General features: G+C 39.8%; 1 protein-coding gene across 1 annotated transcript in view; it reads right to left on the minus strand.

Moving 5' to 3' along the window:
- Positions 1 to 19,822, minus strand: part of SORCS3 (sortilin related VPS10 domain containing receptor 3) — a 286,600-nt gene that overhangs the window by 94,330 nt on the left and 172,448 nt on the right. The window contains exon 6 of the mRNA XM_027692189.1: positions 9,889 to 9,962. Within this exon, the coding sequence (XP_027547990.1) occupies positions 9,889 to 9,962 (74 nt within the window). The remainder of the gene's footprint in view (positions 1 to 9,888; positions 9,963 to 19,822) is intronic.

A 19,822-nucleotide genomic window follows, 5' to 3' on the forward strand; every position in this document is an offset into this window, starting at 1 on the left:
ACTTTCTCCAATGCAAAAATGCTTCCAGCCCCAGATGCTGTAAAGAAACAAGCTGTAAACCCCCCTCGAGGGTGCATCTCTTGAAATCCAAGTGGGTCATCTGAGATATGATCCAGACAGAGGGAGGTTGGATCCAGAAGAGATGTTTGGTCTTGATGCCTGCAGATGTTTTGCCACTGAATGAAATGGCTAGAAAATTATGTCCACAATCAGAGTACGTGAAGAGGTTATTACTAAACTTCTCAGAACAGTGACAGTTTTTAAAAGAATTCCCAAATATTTCTCTTTCAGTCATCTGAAAGCAAGAGGGATTCTCTCCCACACTGAAAATTCACTCATTTGCCCAGAAACAGAGAGATTAGTATGGTAGAGAACAAAGGCCAAAACCTAAGCCAAATCCACCATAAAAAAGAGTGGGAGACTATTCCCTGCTAGCCAGCAAGCACAAAAAATGATGCTACTTTCAGCCTGGCAGCCTGACATTTGATTAGCTTTGCCAAGCTTTGACAGTATGGGAGATTCCCATATGCCTCAGAGGGATGCATTATTCAATATATTAATTAGAGGACTGGCTTTCACCACTGCCTCCTACAAAGTATCACAAAGAATTACTCTGGGACTGTTACTGACAGGATGAAATTAATTTGTGTCTGAGTTCACGTGCATCAGGAGAGCCGGAATGAAGTCCAGGCAGACTACATAAGTTGGCAGTAAAGCATTTAAGCTTCCAACATTGGCTTTTGAAACACAGTGATGAAGTTTAGAAATCTTATCTGGTACCCTCTTGCGTGAGAATAAAACAGATCCTTCCACCCTGCACTATTCAGAGACATGACATTGGGATCCAGTCCAGGGATCAATATAAAGTGGGAGAAATATTTAACAAATTCCTCCTTAGATCCTCCTTATTAGTGGTTTATCTAGTCTGCTTCAGTCTCAGAAACTTAGTCATAAGAGAGTGTGGGGGAGGTGGGGGAGGTGCTAATCATCCAAGATTAGCACTGGGAAAAACAAGAGAAAAGAGACTGGTCCTTGGGACATAAAGAAACCTGATAGATGAGAGACCAAAGCAAAAGGTTTTTTGATGTCTGAAAGCACTAACTGCAGTACAATATATAGTGGTAAGCATTAAATTTAAACCCAATGAACAGAAATATTTCAGCCCTTACTTTTCAACAAAAAAAACAACTGCCAGCCACAGTACATTAAAGTCATGAATATGGCAAACACCACAAATTGTACTAGAATCACAAAAAATCTTAAATTCTAAAAGCCAGATAGTATTTATTAAGGACATCCACAGTAAGATTAGTGGAAAAGGGGTAATCCTTCCTTCTGCAAGATATGCTGTGCTTCTCAAGCAAAAGGAGGTTAGAAAGAAAAGTTCCTCAAAGACAATTTATTCCAAAATTGCCCTTCCAGAGGATATACATCACTCATTGAAAGAACTCTTTCTTGCTACGGTAGCAGCCAGAATTACAGAGTCAGTATATATATTGAGAGTTTGCTATCATGTGGCACTTTTCTTGTTGTTAATTTATTATGTAGTTCTTGGATTTTAAAGGATAATTTTAAGTTATTTCCCTTCATAATCACATGATCATACACAATCCTTGTAGCCAGTATGTTATTCTTTTTTTTTTTAATCTTGCTAAGGAACCTTTCAGCCCAGGCAGCCTGATAGAATGGCATCCAGAGGACTTTATAAAAAAGGCAAACACTTATTTTCCTAGGAAAGCAGGCAGTAAGGAGAGGAGCACCACAAAACAGTAAAACATCAGCTACTATTTAGAGCTTACATTCATAGTACAAGAGACTAGTTGTACGAAATTCCTTTGTAAAATGAAGTCATCAGTTAGCATAAAGTATAAATACGCACCAAAACCCCAAATATCTTTAGTTTTAGTCCCAGGTAAACTAGAAAATATTCTGTAATAATTCTCCAGTAGTGTACTAGGTTTTTTCCCACCTTCTAAAAAGATGCTTTCCCAGATCCAACTATTTCTGTCAATTTCTCTTAAATTAGTTTAAAAAAACATGGACTGAGCTCAGAAAGGGGAATAGTAGTCTGAACATTACGCTAACTGTAAGTACTAACGGAGCACGTGGGGTCTGTGCAGTTTCTATAAAAAAGTCCTGAAGTGTTTCTGGAAATAGAAAGTGAAGAATTTTCCTGTTCTTAGGGTCATTTAGGATTTTATACTCTTAGATATTCATGAAATCTACCACAACATCACTGGAAGAGCACTTACTAACCTGTAGTTGAAAAACAGCATAGGATTACATTTAGGGAATAGTATGCTCATGGACAAAAGCAAAATATAAAACTTACAAAGTTTGATGATCAGTCTTGTAGACTTCTGATCACAGTTATGAAGCGATCAATTATAAGCATACTGAACATATAACTGGGATATTAGGGACCAATATCTTGTCTGCATTTCAGAAGACCAAGATGGGAATACGAGTCAGGATCTCTCTTAATGTTGGTTTAATCACACACTTTATTTCAGACTGCACTCTTTCTCTACTTTAATTTTAAAAGATTATATACTGCAAAATGAAGTTTTATTCAAATTTTAAAATCACTTAAAAAAACCTTCAAAAACTGCCAAACATTTCAGAATGTTCTTCTGTTTAATTTTTGAGAGAAACATTTTGATAATTTTTTCATTAATTCTAGAATACCTTTATTGACTTGAAATTTTTTCAACAAAAATAAACACTATTTCAGCCCATAAAGAGTATGCAACTCTATATTTCTATCTTTGTCACTGAGTTACTGTGTAATCACAAGCTAGTCACCTACAATCTAATGTTTGGAAAGACTGAACCTCCATAGTGCCAAAGGCATTAATTGTAGGTACATAAAATGAAAATAAAATCCCTAGCCTCACAGTTTCCCCATTTGCCCTTCTTTTAAGTGAAAAGAAAATAAAATCGGGTTTATGATCACCATGGTTTTGTGATCTTTAACTAAAGTGATCTTGCAAGGAAATCTTTAATGTATGTCAAGAACTTTTAACAAGGTCTCATCTCTCCTGAACTCTTATTACAGAGCTTGAGGCTAGAGTTTGAAAATTTTGTCCTCAGCCTAGAACAGTTCATGATCATGGTGGCTTGAGTAACACATTCCAGATTTATGTTAGCTTTACCCTCCAGGAGAAAAACCTTTCCCAGGTGTTCTTGCCCACAGGGCATGCAAAGCAAGTCCCTTAACAAAGCCAAATGAATCATTAGCCCAAGGGAGGCTCCAGTAATAGTCTTCTGTTCAGTTCTTCCTGTGCTGCCCATGTGAGTAGACACTGGGTAGTGTCTTGGTGATGCTAAGAGGTGTTATCCATGGTTGCCAAACTGGAATCATTCCTTTTATCCATAGCTCCATGTATGGTATGGTTTCAATTCTGAAAAACTCTAATGTAGGATTACTTAACAGTCAATTTGACATTTACAAGACTATGTTTTCTTAACACGAAACTTGGCTGTAAAAAATCAGGCGATGTTTCCCCAGCACCATGCAATGACACCATCTGGTAGTTAATGATTAGGGGGATTTACAGGAGAGACAGGCACATATTTGACTAACCATTTCATTGCTGGCAAACTAGGCAAGTAAAGTTAACCTTGGCTATATCCAAAGGTCACTACTGGAACTGCTGCTGAAACAGTCTGTGTGGACCAAAATTGGCACTGGAATTAGGAAATATCAGTGCTGTCACAAGGATGAGGAAATAAAAAGAGACACAATCGTCTGCCTGAGAGCAGATACAAACCCAGACCATAACCTTTTGAAACACTGAGGAAAACCGCTTATCTTGTGCTACATTACTCTCAGATATCCAAGTCAGCCTCCACTATAGCCATCACGAAATTCAGGCTGCAAATAAAAAGAAATACATTGGCTATATTTTATCATCTATTCCTACCCAAAATCACAAAAAGGACTGAACCCCTTGCCCTCCAGAGACAAAATTTGCTGTCTCATTCGTCAAACAACTGTGACAGAAAACCCTTAACTCCAAAGCACAGCCTAAGTTAGTGGATGAACAGCTTCTTTCCTTCTCCCAGTGAAAATACAGCCTTTTCCCTTCTTCTCTTTTTTAATCCTTGGTGATTAAAACAATTGTAGCTGGCATTCATGGATATCAAAACAACCAGAAATCTGGTTGACTATCGTGGACAAAAGAGAAAAGATAAAATTCTGGGGAGACTCAGTGCGGGAATCAGTAATGTATTTGAGAACTGCTTTTTCCTACTTGCAGACACAAACAGTGCTCCTTGAAGCCAGGCTAGTGCATGTTCTATTTTCCTCCTCACACTGTCTCTCCTTTCCTTCCTTGGTGTTTTCTGTCCAGCTTTCATCACTAGTGTGTATTTCAGTGTCTTTTACTGACTAGGCTCATGCTGGACACTGACTTCAGGGCTCCAAATATCCCCACACCCATTAGAAATGCTGTGCAGATTTTTCCCCCTCTTCACACAAATGGGTTTTCCCCGCTTTCCTGCTACCAGGCTTTCACAGAATCATCCACAGTCCCAGGGAGTATGATTAAAAAAAACAATAAAAGAGAGAAGGGAAATGTCTAGCTGTAACAGGCAAAAAAACCAAACCAAACCAAACAAAAAAACAGAAAACAAAAAAAGGGGAAAAAAAAAAACAAAACAAAAACCCAAAAACAAACAAAAACCAACAAAAACAAACAAACAAACAAAAACAAACAAAAAACCAAACCAATAATAATTAAAAAAAAAAAAAAAACAACAAAACAACAACAACAATAAACCCCAAGGAAAATGGTTCCACATCCACCACTTCATAATCGCCAGTGATGATGGGAGGCAGGAAACACGAATGTGTTCTCCAATAAAGAGCAGCCTGAGGAAACCTTAAGAAAGGGGGTGGGTGTCTCAAGGGATATAGCTCTGTCCTCTGCACAGGATAGTGATCCTTGTGTCTGCTCAGCAAACACAAGGGCCTCCAAAGACAGATGAACAGGGGATAAATTCACAGCCACTTAGCTGATTAGACAGAAAACATAGGTCCCCTTGAGAAACTCCATATTTTAAGGAATTAAGCCATAAGATGATAAAAGCACTTCATATGCCACTAAAGCATCTTTTAACTCTCTCTTGCCCTCCAATGCTCTTAATCCACTACTGTAGTAGTTCATATTACAATATTTTAATACTTCACCCACTACACTCATCAAGGTGCTCTCCTACCCCAGTCTTACCTAGGGGGTAACAAGGCAAAGTCAGCTTGAGTCATCCAAGATGGCAGGGAAAAACTGTGGTCCAGTTGTGAATGCCCTATTAACCAAACTGTCCTGCTCACCTACTTAGTCCCATTGTGCCACCACAGGAAAAAACAGAGGAAGTAAAACAACTGAAGGACAATTGAGTCCTTTGAGTTTTCATCAGAGCAGCAACAGTATTTAGTCAGCACAGAACGTGCCATGTGTTTTACATACAAGGAAACTTCCCCAATATTTCTATGGTACAAAATATGGACTTTGTTTTTTTATATCCCTCCACATGGCAGCACAGGTGTCTAAGTGATAGTGAGATAAAATGAACAGGGCCCAGAAGGAGCTGCAGAAATGTGTTTTGGAAGAAGAGAACATTGTGTAGGTCTTTAATAAACTTTGCACCCATGCTGGTTCCAGTTATCTTGAGTAATTTCAGAGAGATGAGTGATCTTGGAATTTCTGTATCACATTAGCGTAAGCTCCTATTTCCAGACTTACAGGATCCGAAGTTATTAAAATCTCTGGGGCCAAGGCACGTGGGAGCCAAATTTGGATGCCTGTACTCACATCAAGTAACGCATTCTGTTCAAGCTCTGCCACTGTCATCAGTGGGTGTAGTTAACAAATGAATCACTACTACTGAAGTAGAGATCTCAAAGCCTAGGTTTTTATAACTATGAGTGGCCCAGAAGTAAATCTCAGCTCATGCACAAACTTTGAGAGGGCTCAGGAACTGATGAGAGATGTTCCATAAACTGTGGGACTTGTAACATCCATATGAGATGAAAACACAAAACTGCAAACTAGTGAGTAGCACCAATATGTAGGACTAAGGAAAGAAGATGAAGGAAAGAGCCAGGATACAATGCCACAAATCAGGATTGGAGCTTAGGTTTTGACCAATGGGGAGCCATCATAGATGCTGCCTGGTAGAACTACACCAAAATGCACAGTGATTTGTGTGTCCATGACTAACAGACAGGTCTTTCTTACTCTGCTGAGTGAAAATTCACATCCCAGTCTCATGAGCTCAGAAGCAATCATAATTTTATCCTGGCCTTAAAGTCTCTATATGTGAGCTCTCTCAGGGAATGTATAATTATTTGGAAAGGTCTCAGAGAGAAAAATAAGACCTTTCCGTGTAAGACTGACTGATCCCATGAACCAGGTGAAGTTTATAGTCTTCACAAGCCCATTCTCAGCAGCCTGAGAGATGAAAGCCATGCTTTGAAGGCAAAAACATTCAACAAAGCCTGCCTCAGATAAAGCCAGCTGCATTCAAATCAGATGAAGACTGTCCCATTTGAAGAAGGATGCTTACCCGAGCAGAGTAGCAAAAATGAGCAGCTTACCTCTGATTTTGGCATCTCCCTATCATTATTGTTTGAACTTTCATATAAGTTTGAATTAAGATGTTCGATAATGTATTATTTGATAGACTGATGACATGGACAGTGAGTGCACATTCAGCAAGTTTTTCAATGACACCAAAGTGTGGTGCCATCAACGTGATGGAGGGAAGGGATGCCATCCAGAGGGACCTTGACAGGCTTGAGAGTTGGGTCTGTGTGAACCTCATGAAGCTCAACAAGGGTAAGTGCAATGTCCTGCACCAGAGTCAGGGTAAACCCAAGCATGAGTACAGGCTGGGCAGAGAGTGAATTAAGAGCAGTCCTGGGGAGAAGGACTTGGGGGTGTTGATTAATGAGAAGCTCAACATGAACTGACAATGTGCACTTGCAATCCAGAAAGCCTACCATATCCTGGGCTGTGTTAAAAGAGGCCTGAACAGTGGGTCAAGTGAGGTTATTCTGTCCCTCTATTCCGCTCTTGTGAGACCCCAGCTGGAGCATTGCATCCAGCTCTGGCACAATCAGCATAAGAACGTGGACTTGCTAGAGTGATTCCAGAGGAAGCCATGAACATGATCTAGGAGCTGGAGCACCTCTCCTATGAAGACAGGCTGAGAGAGTTGGGATTGTTCCGCTTGGAAAAGAAAAGGTTCCGGGAGAACTTATAGAATTTTCCAGTAGGTAAAGAGGCTACAAGAGAGCCGGAGAGGGACTTTTTACAACGGCATGTAGTAAAAGGACAAGAATAGTGGCTTTAAAGTGAAAGATGGTAGATTTAGAACAGATAACAGAAAGAAATTCTTTATTGTGAGGCTGGTAAGACACAGGAACACGTTGTACACAAAACCTGTGGAAGCCCCATTCCTGGAAGTGTTCAAGGCCAGGTTGGATGGAGCTTTGAGCAATCTGGTCCAGGGAAAGGTATCCTTGCCCATGGCAAGGAGGTTGGAATTAGATGACCTTTAAATTATTTTCTAACCCAAACCATTCTATGATTTCATGAACTCCAAAGAGTAGTGGCTCATGCCCCTCTGAAGCCTATAGCTATGCCCACTCTTCTCTCTCTTTCATAACCTAATAAAAAGAAATCAACAAATTCCTGAGGCTAAAATGTTCTCTTTGCATTTTTTTTCTGTACAGATCTTACAAGCCAAAGCTTGTAAGCCATCACAGCTTGCAGCTTTAAAAGGAAAGAAGGAAAAAAAAGAAAGAAATCAGCTGATGAAAGTTATTATGTCCCACAATTTCAACACGTCTGATGTTGGCACTACGAATTGGTTCAAATCCCTCTCGCTCTGGGAAAAACCTAATTTGCTCTCTTGGGAAGCTTATTGTCAGTGGGATTCTACTGTTTCTGAGTGGAATAAAGATTTCTAGGTCTATGTCTTATGATTTTTAACTATGAAAAACTTGTACATTTCCTAAGAGAAAAAGACACCTGAAACAGAGACATTATATAATGCAGCATTAAAAAACAGTGTTCAAATTATGCAGTCAAAAGACTATGAAAAATGAGATAAACTGTGGAAAGGATACACTTTTGGGTGTCAAATGGACAAACAGGCAACTAGTCAGTATTATATGAAAGTAGAAAATAAGCCACAACATCACAACCTGTCCTTTAAAAAGAGATTCTGCTTTGTTCCCAAGTCAGCTTAGCCCTTGCACTTTATCCTCCAAGAAAGCCTTTCCCCTAAGCTCACTTGTGTTATTTGAAGGGTAGGGTAAAATTATCCCAAGGACCAGCTATTCTATTCCACAGAAGGATACACTTGGACAGGATTTACACTCACCATTGTCATGTGCACCCAGCATGAATACTGAAATCAAAGGATTTTTAATTGTTAAGTCAATCATCCACCTGCCACCAGAACCAGGATAACATAACAACTTCCTTTCCTTCACTACGGAAATATGGAACAGTAACATGGTATGGTCAGACAAAATTGTAGATCTTTGATATATTTTGCAGGTTTGTGTGACTTAGGAGCCTTGTAACTTCTTTTTCTTGGTGTTCAAACACCTTCTCACATTGTCCATAATCCACAGGAACACTAAGGGGAATCTCCAGACTTGGTGCCAAAAAGCCGTGTTTTAAATGTAGGAGTCTAAAACTGTTCAGGGAGATTTCCAGAAGGATGTAGACAATTTAAAAATCCCATGAGTTGTCTATCTCCACTGCAAGGTGTGGAAATACTGCAAATACAATCCATAGATATATTGGGCCTGGATTCCAGGTGCTTTCAATGAGGTGCAAGAATTTCTGTGAGAATTTGACTCTAAGATATATAAATCATGCTTTGTAATTGGGAGTCAACTTTTAAGTTATCCAAGTCCTTCTTAGTTTTAACCAGTCAAAATAAGACCCTCCACTTCCTTAGTATTATGATTTTCTTTTTTTTTTTTGGTCTTAATGACAAGACACCTCTTTTAAGTATACGCAGATTCTGTAAATCAGCACTTCTATACATTCACACACACCATCATCTGGTATGTAGTAAGTACAGCATTAAGAATCTGATCCAAGACCCAAATCTGAGTTCAATTACAGAAGAAACTACAGTTTTCTCTTTCTCTCTAGAAGTCAATTCTTGGGTCTTCACATGGTAGAGGAAAGTTTGGAAAAGAGACATCTGAGATGGACAAGGCTGCAGATGGGAACTAAATTTGTTTCACCATCTGATTTTAGGACACTCTCCCAATCTGGGAGGTTGACACTTGGGAAATGGAAAGGAATTGAATCACAAAACAGATTTTTAGCAAACTGTGTGCTGATCTTGGGCTCTCACCAGTCAGTAGAGAGAAACTGTCTCCTCAGAGACTGATTCAAAGCAGAGTCTGAATCATCCTTTCTCATGAAGATTGCATAAGCAGACTGGTCATAGTGGCTGGCTCTGCACAAAGACTGTGTTCTAGGCTAAAGTAGCTCTCTGAAAGGTTGAAAAACAGGAAGCCTAATGATCATAGCTTTGCCACTGAAGCTCTGGGCAGCTTCTCTGTGTTACTGTAAGTAGATATACAACAAAGAACAGGGAGTTTGATAATTTTGCAATTATCAAAAGACTTGTACTTGTTTATAGAAGACACCACCTGCTCTCAGACAAGGTACAAGCACTAGACTACTGCACTGCAAGATATGTACTGAGGACTGAGCATGTAACATTGATGATGACCAAAACCAATGGTATACCTAATGTTCAGGTAAAGCAACCAATCCCTTCAAGTCAGATGCCCTTCTTCCCTCCATGACCTCCCCAAAGCAATCCAAGTCAGAGGGGATAACTCACCAGTAAAACCTGTTTGGGGTGACCCGCTCGTGCATGAGCTGCCATTTTCTTCCAAAGTCCATGGAGCTGTACAGCTGAAAGACAAGAGAGAGAGGAAGTATGAAGTTAAAGAAAGAAGAAGAAAGACTGTTGCTAGATAAAGTATTAAAAGCGGTTCAGATTAAAGAACATGAATGGATTGTCCTACACAATTATTGATCAGCCTTGTTGCCAGGGTTGGTTTATGAGGCAATGTCCTCCCCTAACATTTAACCCAGACTGAGCTCCTGAGAATCAAAAGCAGGTCGACTCTTCCAAAACCTTTTCAAACGTCTTTGTGCTTCCCAATTTCAGCTGTCAACACACTCACTTTGGTTGCCATATAACAAAGCTGGCTCCTCCCCTGTTTTTTTCTGCTCAACAGGAAGCAGGTGATTGCTGACCTATAAATTCTTAAAATTAAATAGAAAGAAAGACAAATCAGATTAGTCAACATGGCTCTGATGTGATAGGTAGTGACTCCATACTCAAGGTCATGCTACGATTCGTTTTTATGGAGTGAATTAGATCTCTTCTGTGTGGGAAAAAAAAAGTAAATTGCTCCTAATTTGCATCTTCTAATATTCAGAATGAGGTCTAAATTTTGAGATAAGTTAGAAATCAATCTGCTCATTAGTTAAACACTAAAGATAGTGAAGCGGCTCTTCTTGAAAGCCAAATTTTCAATATAATGATCTTTTTGAGTCCTTCTGGTTAACAAATGACACAGCTGTAATGTAAACAAATTTCCATGAAACTCCACACTAAGTCTCAGACACATGCATACTCTGCTTAATACCACAAACACTATTCTTCATATAAATGGTTTATTACCCACAATGCACTTTCTCATGATCAAAAATATGTAAGCTCCTTTTTTCCAACTTTGAGCAAGTTTGGTTCTTAGAAAAAAATACACTTTGAGAAATAACTACTATGCTTTACTACTAGATTACAGAGAAATAAATATCAGGCAGCATTTTGAACAGGATTTCAAACAAATTTCATCTGATATAAATTCTGGCTTAACAAAGCAAGGGCTTATTGCAGGTTAAGGAGGTAGATAACTGAGCTGAAAAACTTAGATGTTTGTAATACCCAAATTTAAGTCCTTAATAGGAAAACGATATCATTACAGGTTCTGCATTTGATTTGATTTTGAGTAACTGGATTTGCAAATTGGAGGCAGGTCCATGTTCAGATTAGAGGGGTTCAAAACCTAGTGATGTGTACTGTGGCATGGCTGTGATGAATGGCTAAATGTGACTGGGAAGATAAACTACATGTGCTTGTACTGAATATTAAAGTTTCTTTGACCACAGAGATGCAGCAGCCACATTGGAGCTGGACCATAGAACAATTTAGAAAAATGTTTGGAAGGGGCTGTTTGAGCAGTGTCCAAAGCCTGAGGCAGTTAATTAATTCTTGCTATGTTTGTACTCAACTACACAACCAAAGCAGTGTATAGGTAGCAAAAGGAAATTCAAAACCTGAAATTCAGACCCCACCAAGTATCTAATGCAACTGGTATGTGTAAAGACAAAAGAATCAGTCCTTTGCATTTATGCCAACAGGAACTCCAGTTTTGGCCAACGATAGCTCAAGCTGCCAGTAAAGCATATGAGGGGAAAAGAGATGGAAGCAGACATCCTCTAATCTTCATGTCAAAAAGGGTCTCAATTATGTAGACTTCACTCCAGCCAACATCACCGGGCTTGGGGTAAGAACTATTAGGAAAGATTTTCTGCCCCATGTGCTTCAGGAAATCAGACATCATCTGAATGTTCTAATTTGGCCATATTTCTTTAGCAGTCACTAGATAAGGTAAGATAGTGCAGTAAATCCCACGTTATCTGGACTTCCTTGGCTTTTCTCGTCAACTAATCACAGTGATTGTCTAAAAAAATATGGTAGAGAATCCTCTGCCCCAAAAGGAATTCTGCATAGATACAAAATAAATCATTGCTTATCTTTTTTTAATTAAAGGAGCCAGAAGAAAATTCCTTGTCCAAATTCAAGATTAGCCTTATGAAGTTAATATTAAGATAATTACCGTCTTGGAACATCTGGATTTTTAGAAACAATAACTGAGAATCCACATTCCAAAGTCAAAACTCTACAAGTGCTACAACTCCGTCCTGACTTTATCACAGTGCCTGCCAGTAATATTACTTGAGTCGATTGACATGGTTGACACATACAAGGATCTCAGCACACAGCGTTGCATCAGTTGCATCAAACAACTTGGTCATCCTTTCTATTTCCTGACTGCAGGTACCACTCACAGATTGAGCCCTGGGGCTGTACAACCATGATGCTGTTCAAATCACAGGCTCCAGGCAGCTTAGTTAACTCATTACCCTCAGTTAACTCGTGCTCACAAGCAAGGGCAAGTGGGTCTAGCATCCTGATTGTATTCTGCAACAGATTAACCATTCCTGCCTTGAGAGGAAAGGATTAGCAAAATACATCCATTTCCTTGGATTCTCTTTTATCTTTTGCCCCTAGCATTTTCTTTTTTTGCAGCAGCAGCCTAACAGCAGTAGCTACAGATAGCTCAGCAGCATGAAGCACAATCTCTTTCTAACTACTCATCTCTCCCAGTGTCTCATTCAGGGAGCATCCTTCTCTATATCAAGTTAAAAACCAGAAACCAGCTACTGGTCTGGCTTTTTCCTCCCTTCTCTCTATTAGCACTCAGACTGACTGATGGTAGAAGGATTAAATTGAACTTGCAGACTTATGTGATTTCAGATAAAGAGATAAGGAGGATACTATTAATTTCAATAACATTTTTCTATTTATTCACCTTCTTATTCTAGGTGTCCACTTTGAATTTTAACCAGATGACTGAGTCTTAAAGCTCTATGAAAGAACAAATTCCTAAAAGGCCTCTCTGGCCCAGTTCACTTTTATAGTATTATTTACAGATGCAAATGTAAATGTTAATGTTGAATTACTAAATAAAACATACAATAAAGAGATTTCTAGTATGCATTAAAATTGAATATATGCATACACTTTCTGTTTATCTCCCTTCATGGGAGAAGAGACATTTTTAGAAAAGAAAACAAATTTAGTGGCAAGTACAGCAGATTTCAATAGAGATAAATTTGTCCGAAGGCTGAATACTAAGCAAAGGGAAGAAATAAAGTAAGTAAGGCGCCAAGGTTTTACCTTTTTAAAGCTCTGCTCTGGCTCTTTAGTGACAAATAATCTCTGGCATTTCCACCTCCCAGAGCACTACAACACAGCACTTAAAGAGGGAGGGACTCCAGCATACCATGAGGGTGCACTGTGAGGGTATGCCCTTTCTGAAACCCCCTTGAGTTATTTGACATGCTCTGATGACTGAAAAATTAAGACCATTATGGGTCTTTATGTTTGTATGGGCTGCTCTTATCCCTCAATGCAGCTGAAGAGTGGAGGATTTGACTAAGGAGCAACTCCAAGGCAGGACCCAAAACAGAAGGACAAAATCCTGGCTCAAGGCAAGGGTGAAATAATTTGGGGTTTTTTATATGAAAGTGAACTTAGAATCCTGCATCTACTACAGAGACATCTCAATAAACACAGTCACAGCACTTGGTCTATCCTGGCAACCTCTGCACCTCTTTGAGCAAACCGGTTCCAGGAGCTTGTTGGAAGCTAAAGTGCTAAACACAATGTTCAGATACTCTACTGAGCCCATCTGAATGATACTTATCAATCTCATCTACCCTTACAGCAAGACAGCCGGGGCATTTACTGTCATGGCCCTAGAATTCCTGCTTGCCCACAGACTGGCACGTGACACTGCTACAGTACAGATGGGATTCAGGAAGATGAAGGGTCCAGTATTTTGTGTGTTGGATAAATGTATCTTCTAATGTGCTCCCATGCCTAATGAAGTACCCAAACTACTGCCCTGAAGTACTAGTCCTGTTTAGTGTGACTGGTGATAAACACTGGCAGGATTCAAGAGCAGCTCTGCTTTCACACCTGGCTTTGAGGTCACCCCAGTTCAGCAGTACAGCTCCAGTCTTTGAAAATGGGTACTGAGTACTAGGGAAAAAAATCATGGAGTCACAGAATGGTTTGAAAAGGACGTTAAAAATCAACTCATTCCAATCCCCCTGCCATGGGGAGGGACACCTTCCACTAGACAAGGTTGCTCAAAATCTGCCTGTATTCAGGAGCCTGGTTAGATCTTTCATTTAAAAACGTAAAGGCTGTAAATAGCAAATGTTTTTCCAAACAGCATCACGATACTCCACACTCAAGGATCGTAGCACCAGACGTATCACATCCACCAACACAGCCCTGCTTTTTACCAAGAACACAATCTGCGCGAGCAAAGACATTGGCAGCCCAAGTGATACAGAACTTTGTTTCACCACAGGCCAGAACCTTAACTCATGCTTGTTTTGCTCAGCACAAATCTGAATCATAAAGATACTACATAGCATAGGAAGAATGCTTTGTCTTCGAACTCTAAGAATACTTCAAACACTTTATTTCACACCAGCATTGTTTCCAAGTAAAGTGGTAAGCCCCTTAAAGATGCAGCTTTATCCCTGGTGTCAGATTCTGTGCCATAAACACATGCAATGTGCCAGAAACATAGTCAGAACTACAGAGCTGTAAAGGAAGGAGATATACACACATACATCCACAGAACTGCATATGAAAAATGCTGTTGAAATTCTCTGGTACAAACTCTCAGGGTGATCTTGTCCAGGGCTTGTTTTGAGTGTTTTGTTTATTTTGCCAATGGGAGCTAGCAAAAAAATTGAAAAGGATGATTTTCCTGAAGAAACAAAGCTTCTCAGAACTGGAACAGCATGAGAAACTGGTCTGCTTAAATTCCACTTAGAGAGAGGGGAGGAGAATGAGCAGTGAAGGAAACACATGGAAACCCCAGGAAGAGACTCAAGCCCCTGATGTTAGTCACACACATCTGAGCTAGTCACCAAGGTTCATTTTTAGATAGGCAAGAAACTTCTAAAATTCCTTTTTATTCATGCCTTAGAATCCTCCACCTCTCTCAACAGACACTAAAAACAGCCAGCAGTGACTAGTGCAGAAGGAAATGACCCCACCACAGACACATGATTTAGCTGAGATGGATTTCATGTTAGGTTCCCTGTTTCCAGGTTGACCTGCTTGGTCTTCATGGGGGAAGTATGCAGAAGAATGAAGATTCAAGGCAAGCTGAAGAAAGACTAAGCATGCAAGAGCCTGGGTACACTTTACCACAGCAAGAAGCGCATATAGATGTCATGTATAGATTGAAAAGCAATAGATGACAGACTAAAGAAATTCATAGACCTTTTATATTCATAGAATTTTGTGCCTAAGCACACAAGAAGACAGGCATCAGGAACATATATAAAAAGCTTATAAGTAAATAAAATCAAATACTCTATGAAATCAGGTCTATTTGCCTGAGAAAACATCTGGTGAGAATCTCAACAGTTTACTCTCTGCCAGCCAACCCTGGAGTGCAAATAATTGTGTCAGATAAAGTGAGGAAGAACAGCTGGACTATATGCACTTAGAGAAACAATTCATTTATTACACAAAACATTAGACTGACTCCCCCCAGACAATACATTCAGCTGATGATGGGAAAATGCATTCAAAATAAATGCTGCAGAGTGAGAGTCAGTCTAGTGGTAATAACTGGGCAGCAGCTGACACATGATGGAAGAGGAGGGTCAGAGTAGTCCGGCCTGCATGGCCTCAGAAGAGCATGATCCCAAGCAGCAGATCAGATTGCTTACATGAAAAGATGGCTCTGATCCCAGAAAAGCACAAAGCAAACTAAAACCTTCTCAGTCAGAGCTGGTGGGAAAAATCTACAAGATGTGTGGAGGGTTCCTGCCAAAAATCTCAAACCGGGACAGAAGAAAAATAAAATTAGGTCAACATTTCAGCAGGAAATTGGACTGCATGCAAATGTACTGCAAAGAATAACTCAGAAAAGAAAGTCTGTTGCAGGGTCTTACATTTTCTCTACAGAGAGAAAATGACCATGATCACTGGAAAAAAATTAGAAGCTCGGAAAAAGCTGTAAACTCTCAGAAAATTGCAAGGTTTGTCTCTTCGCTACACTTCCATGTTACAGCAAAATTCCAAAAGAAGAAGGTGCCATCATTAAAATTCCAGAAAGTTCACTCCTAGAAGGAAAATGAACTGAAGGAAAACTTCACAACACTTTTCAGTCTTGAGAATACAGAACAGATAAGCCATGCCTGATAACCGCCAGAGCTGATCCATCACATGGCGCAACAGAGACACATGTAACTATATGGGTTTGTGTGGCAAGGTTTGGGTAGCAGGGGTCTAGAGGGGTGGTTTCTGTGAGAGCATGCTAGAAGCTTCTTCCCAAATGTCTGACAGAGCCAATGCCAGCTGGCTGCAAGACAGACCCACTGTTGACCAAGGTCAAGCCCATCATCGATGGTGGGAGCACCTCTGGGATACAGGACACAGGGAGGGATTGGGAAAGGTAGTTTAAAATTTAGGTTTTCCTTCTCATAATACTACTATGACTTGATTGGTAATACATTAGGATAATCTCCTTGAGTCTGTTTTGCCCATGACAGTAACTGGTGAGTGTTCTCTCCCTGTCCTTGTTTCAACCCATGAGTCTTCCATTAGATTTTCTCTCCCTTGTCCAGTTGAGGAGGGAAGTGATAGAGTGGCTTTGGTGGGCACCTGTCATCCAGCTAGGGTCAGCCCACCACAGTAACAAATTTAAACTGCAGTGAAAATGTTTCGTGGGATAACATCAACATTTTTTTCTAAAGGTACACTGAGCAGCTGAGTACTGCAAGAGAAACGTTCTGCAAGATCTTGGAACAATATTCAGCATAAAATGAATGGATGATCCTCACTTTACCCACTGCAAAAAAAGATCTTTTTTTCATGCCTAAAATGGGATTTAGGAACAATTAAATAAAGTCATCTGTAAAAAGAAAAAACACAACAACAAAACCAAACAAACCCACCAACCAAAACAAACAAACAACTAAACAGAAAAAAACTAAACCAGACACTGCACCATAGGAGATAACTGTTTCAGCAACTGAAAGGATATGAGTAATAACTGCATTTCTCCCTGTCATATTTCTTTCAAGTAGCTCCAATATAGCAGCTACTCCTACTCAACCACTGCAAGACTACTCCTGAAAGTCAGATCCATGCTCTTCACTTCGTTGAATTTTGCACAGAAATTCCAAGCTGCCTTCATTTGAATATGGTGTCTTTTTCCTTCAGCTCCAGTTGAATCCCTGAGACACTATCACCCTATAACTCCTCATTCATACAAATAGAAACCAGATCCTCAAATCTCCAAGAAATTCGAGTTGGAGCATTAACTCCCAAATAGGCAAGACTGACCCAAAGACTTCTAACCAATACCCACAATACATGTCATTTCCACTTACTAATTTTTCCATTTGAGATGTCATAAAATTGTGGTTTTCCTCCTTTTCATAGCCTCACATGCTAGATCCACTTGTGTAGACCCCACTACAACAATTCTGAAGCATAAGTTGCCTCCAGGAACTGGCATGGCATGCCTTTGGGAGCAGAGCAGACTGTGAAGCCTCAACAGAGAAAACAGCAAAAGACAACAAAACTAAGAACACAACATAGATTTGGTGTAGCCATGAAGACAGTAGTTGTTAACACAGAAACATACCCTACTTCTACATCACATCTTCCATCTTGCCTTCCTTGCCTATCGTCCATCCCTCCTTTTTTAAGGACAGATGCTTTCACAGCACCAGTATAATGTTTAAACTCCGTGGTCTATGCAAACCCCTTTCTCAGGTTCTCCTGTGGGCAGAACGTGCTACTTGCACCATTATAGGTGCAGGACTCAGGTCTAACATACTTCTGCTGTGTAGCTGAAACCGTGTCAGGAGCAACCCTTGCAGTGAAAGGGGCTTTATTACTCACAGTTGAAAAGGTTGCATTCAAGGAAAGATTCAAGGTCTTCCTCTCTTTCTTCTGTTCCACCACTCCCCTCAGCCTGGGCCTTAGGGAGACACCTCTGGAGTGTCAGGCACTTGCCATGGGGGATGAAAAGGCTAATGTCACCTTCAAGCTGATGACCAACTCAAGAACAATTTTATTATCTGTGCTTGTTTCTTACACCCCCTCCCAGGGAAATACCTCTCCTTGCCACCTTGCTTTGCTGGGACTACAGTGGTACCAAGATCTGAAGCTTAGAAGTGCTTCTGGACCTTTAAATAGTGGAAAGAAGAGCTTATCACTCTCTTCTTTTGTCACAAGCTGCCTGGAAATCACAAGTCAGGTAATGCATCCTTTACAACTCCACGCTAAAGAAGCTAAAAATAAATCCTACTTCTCAAGCCAAAAGATTTGTGCAACAGCTGGTGGAGCTGAACTTAGGAGAAAGAAGTCTACCAGCACCATATTTATGGGCTTTGTTTACACAGGCTTGTAAAAACTAGCAATTGTAATGAAAACAAATGGACCAGTTTATCTTTCTGCTTTGATTTCCTTTCCAGGTGATTAAAAGCTACATCAGGAGACCTCATTGCAGCCCAAGGTTCTTCTCTAGCATGGTACAGCCAGACTCTCTTAGGCATGGAAAGAGAACATGCCCAGGCTGCTGCATGTCTAAGACTCACAAGAGCTACTCATTTCTCTACAGATATTGTCTACTAGATGGGACCCTGGAAATTAATTTCCATTGTCTCTCTCATACAGGGAGGAAAAAATTTAAATATATCAAGGGCTGTGAAGTTCTTTTTGCACTTTAAAATCTGATATACTGAAATATTTTACGTGCTTGCTGACAAAAGTAGGTCTTCAGGCAAAAGAAACTCAGACTCCACCTCACTACTGTGAGAAACTGGTCAGGGATCTTCTGCATAAAGACCAAATGCTTTGGAAATGTTTGACTTCACGTTGCAATCATATAGCAAAATCCAGACCTGACTTATAGAATCATAGAATCATAGAATAGGTAGGGTTGGAAGAGACCTCCAAGATCATCAAGTCCAACCCCTAAAGAAACTTACAAAGAAACGAGGTAGGTTAAGACAATACACTGATGTCATGTCTCGTGGTTTCATAGTTTAAAAAATGCTTTCACCTAATGGGTCCACTCATAGCAGTGCAGTTTGCTTAAACTTGATACTCAAAGCAAGACTTGTCTCTCTCTGCTTCGCCACTTCATCTCCAAGAAAAAGGTGAAAGTGGATTAAACTGGTGAAAAAAGTCCATTCAAAAACCTTCACAATTCAATTTCTCTTAAGCCTTATTGGTATCAAGCACACTCAGCCAAAAATTTGCTATTTCTGCCCAGAGAAGAACATCTTTTGCTTTTCTACTCTGTGACTGGGGTGTAGTGGAACAAGAAGTCCAAGTTTCAACAGGAGTAGTTTAAGCAGGAGCAGTGTCATAAACGGGTATCACAAAGAAGTTCAGCTATGTTTCAGCCCTGGGTGAAAAGCAGCCTCTCTTTTTTTTCTACTTTCTACCCACCTCCAAATATGCTGGAGTGGCTCAGAACCAAGATGAAAAATATTACTTCCAGATTTTTTTCTTAAACTGAAAATCTGGGGAAAAAATATGTTCATTTTGGTTATTCAAAACACATTTCAATCATTTGTAAATAGTTTAGCTTTAGCAACTTTCAAAAGGTACTATAAATAAAAGTGCCATTTTGAGGGAAGGCTAACTTTTTTGACTCTTGTTTATTCCTTTCTCTATGACATTTTAACCATTTCAAAATCAGCTACAAAGTTTGGGGGAGGACTAAAGTAAAGTAATATGTTGCCACCGCCCCCATTCTGATGAGTGTTTTGTTAACAATTCTTATTTAAAACTGAAGACATAAAAGGGGAAAAAACCCAGAAACCAAAAAACCCTACTTCCAGATTGAGAGGTAACA

The sequence above is a fragment of the Neopelma chrysocephalum genome, unplaced genomic scaffold, assembly GCF_003984885.1.
Source record: "Neopelma chrysocephalum unplaced genomic scaffold, ASM398488v2 Primary Assembly neopelma1_85, whole genome shotgun sequence".
NCBI classification, from domain to species: Eukaryota; Metazoa; Chordata; class Aves; order Passeriformes; family Pipridae; genus Neopelma; species Neopelma chrysocephalum.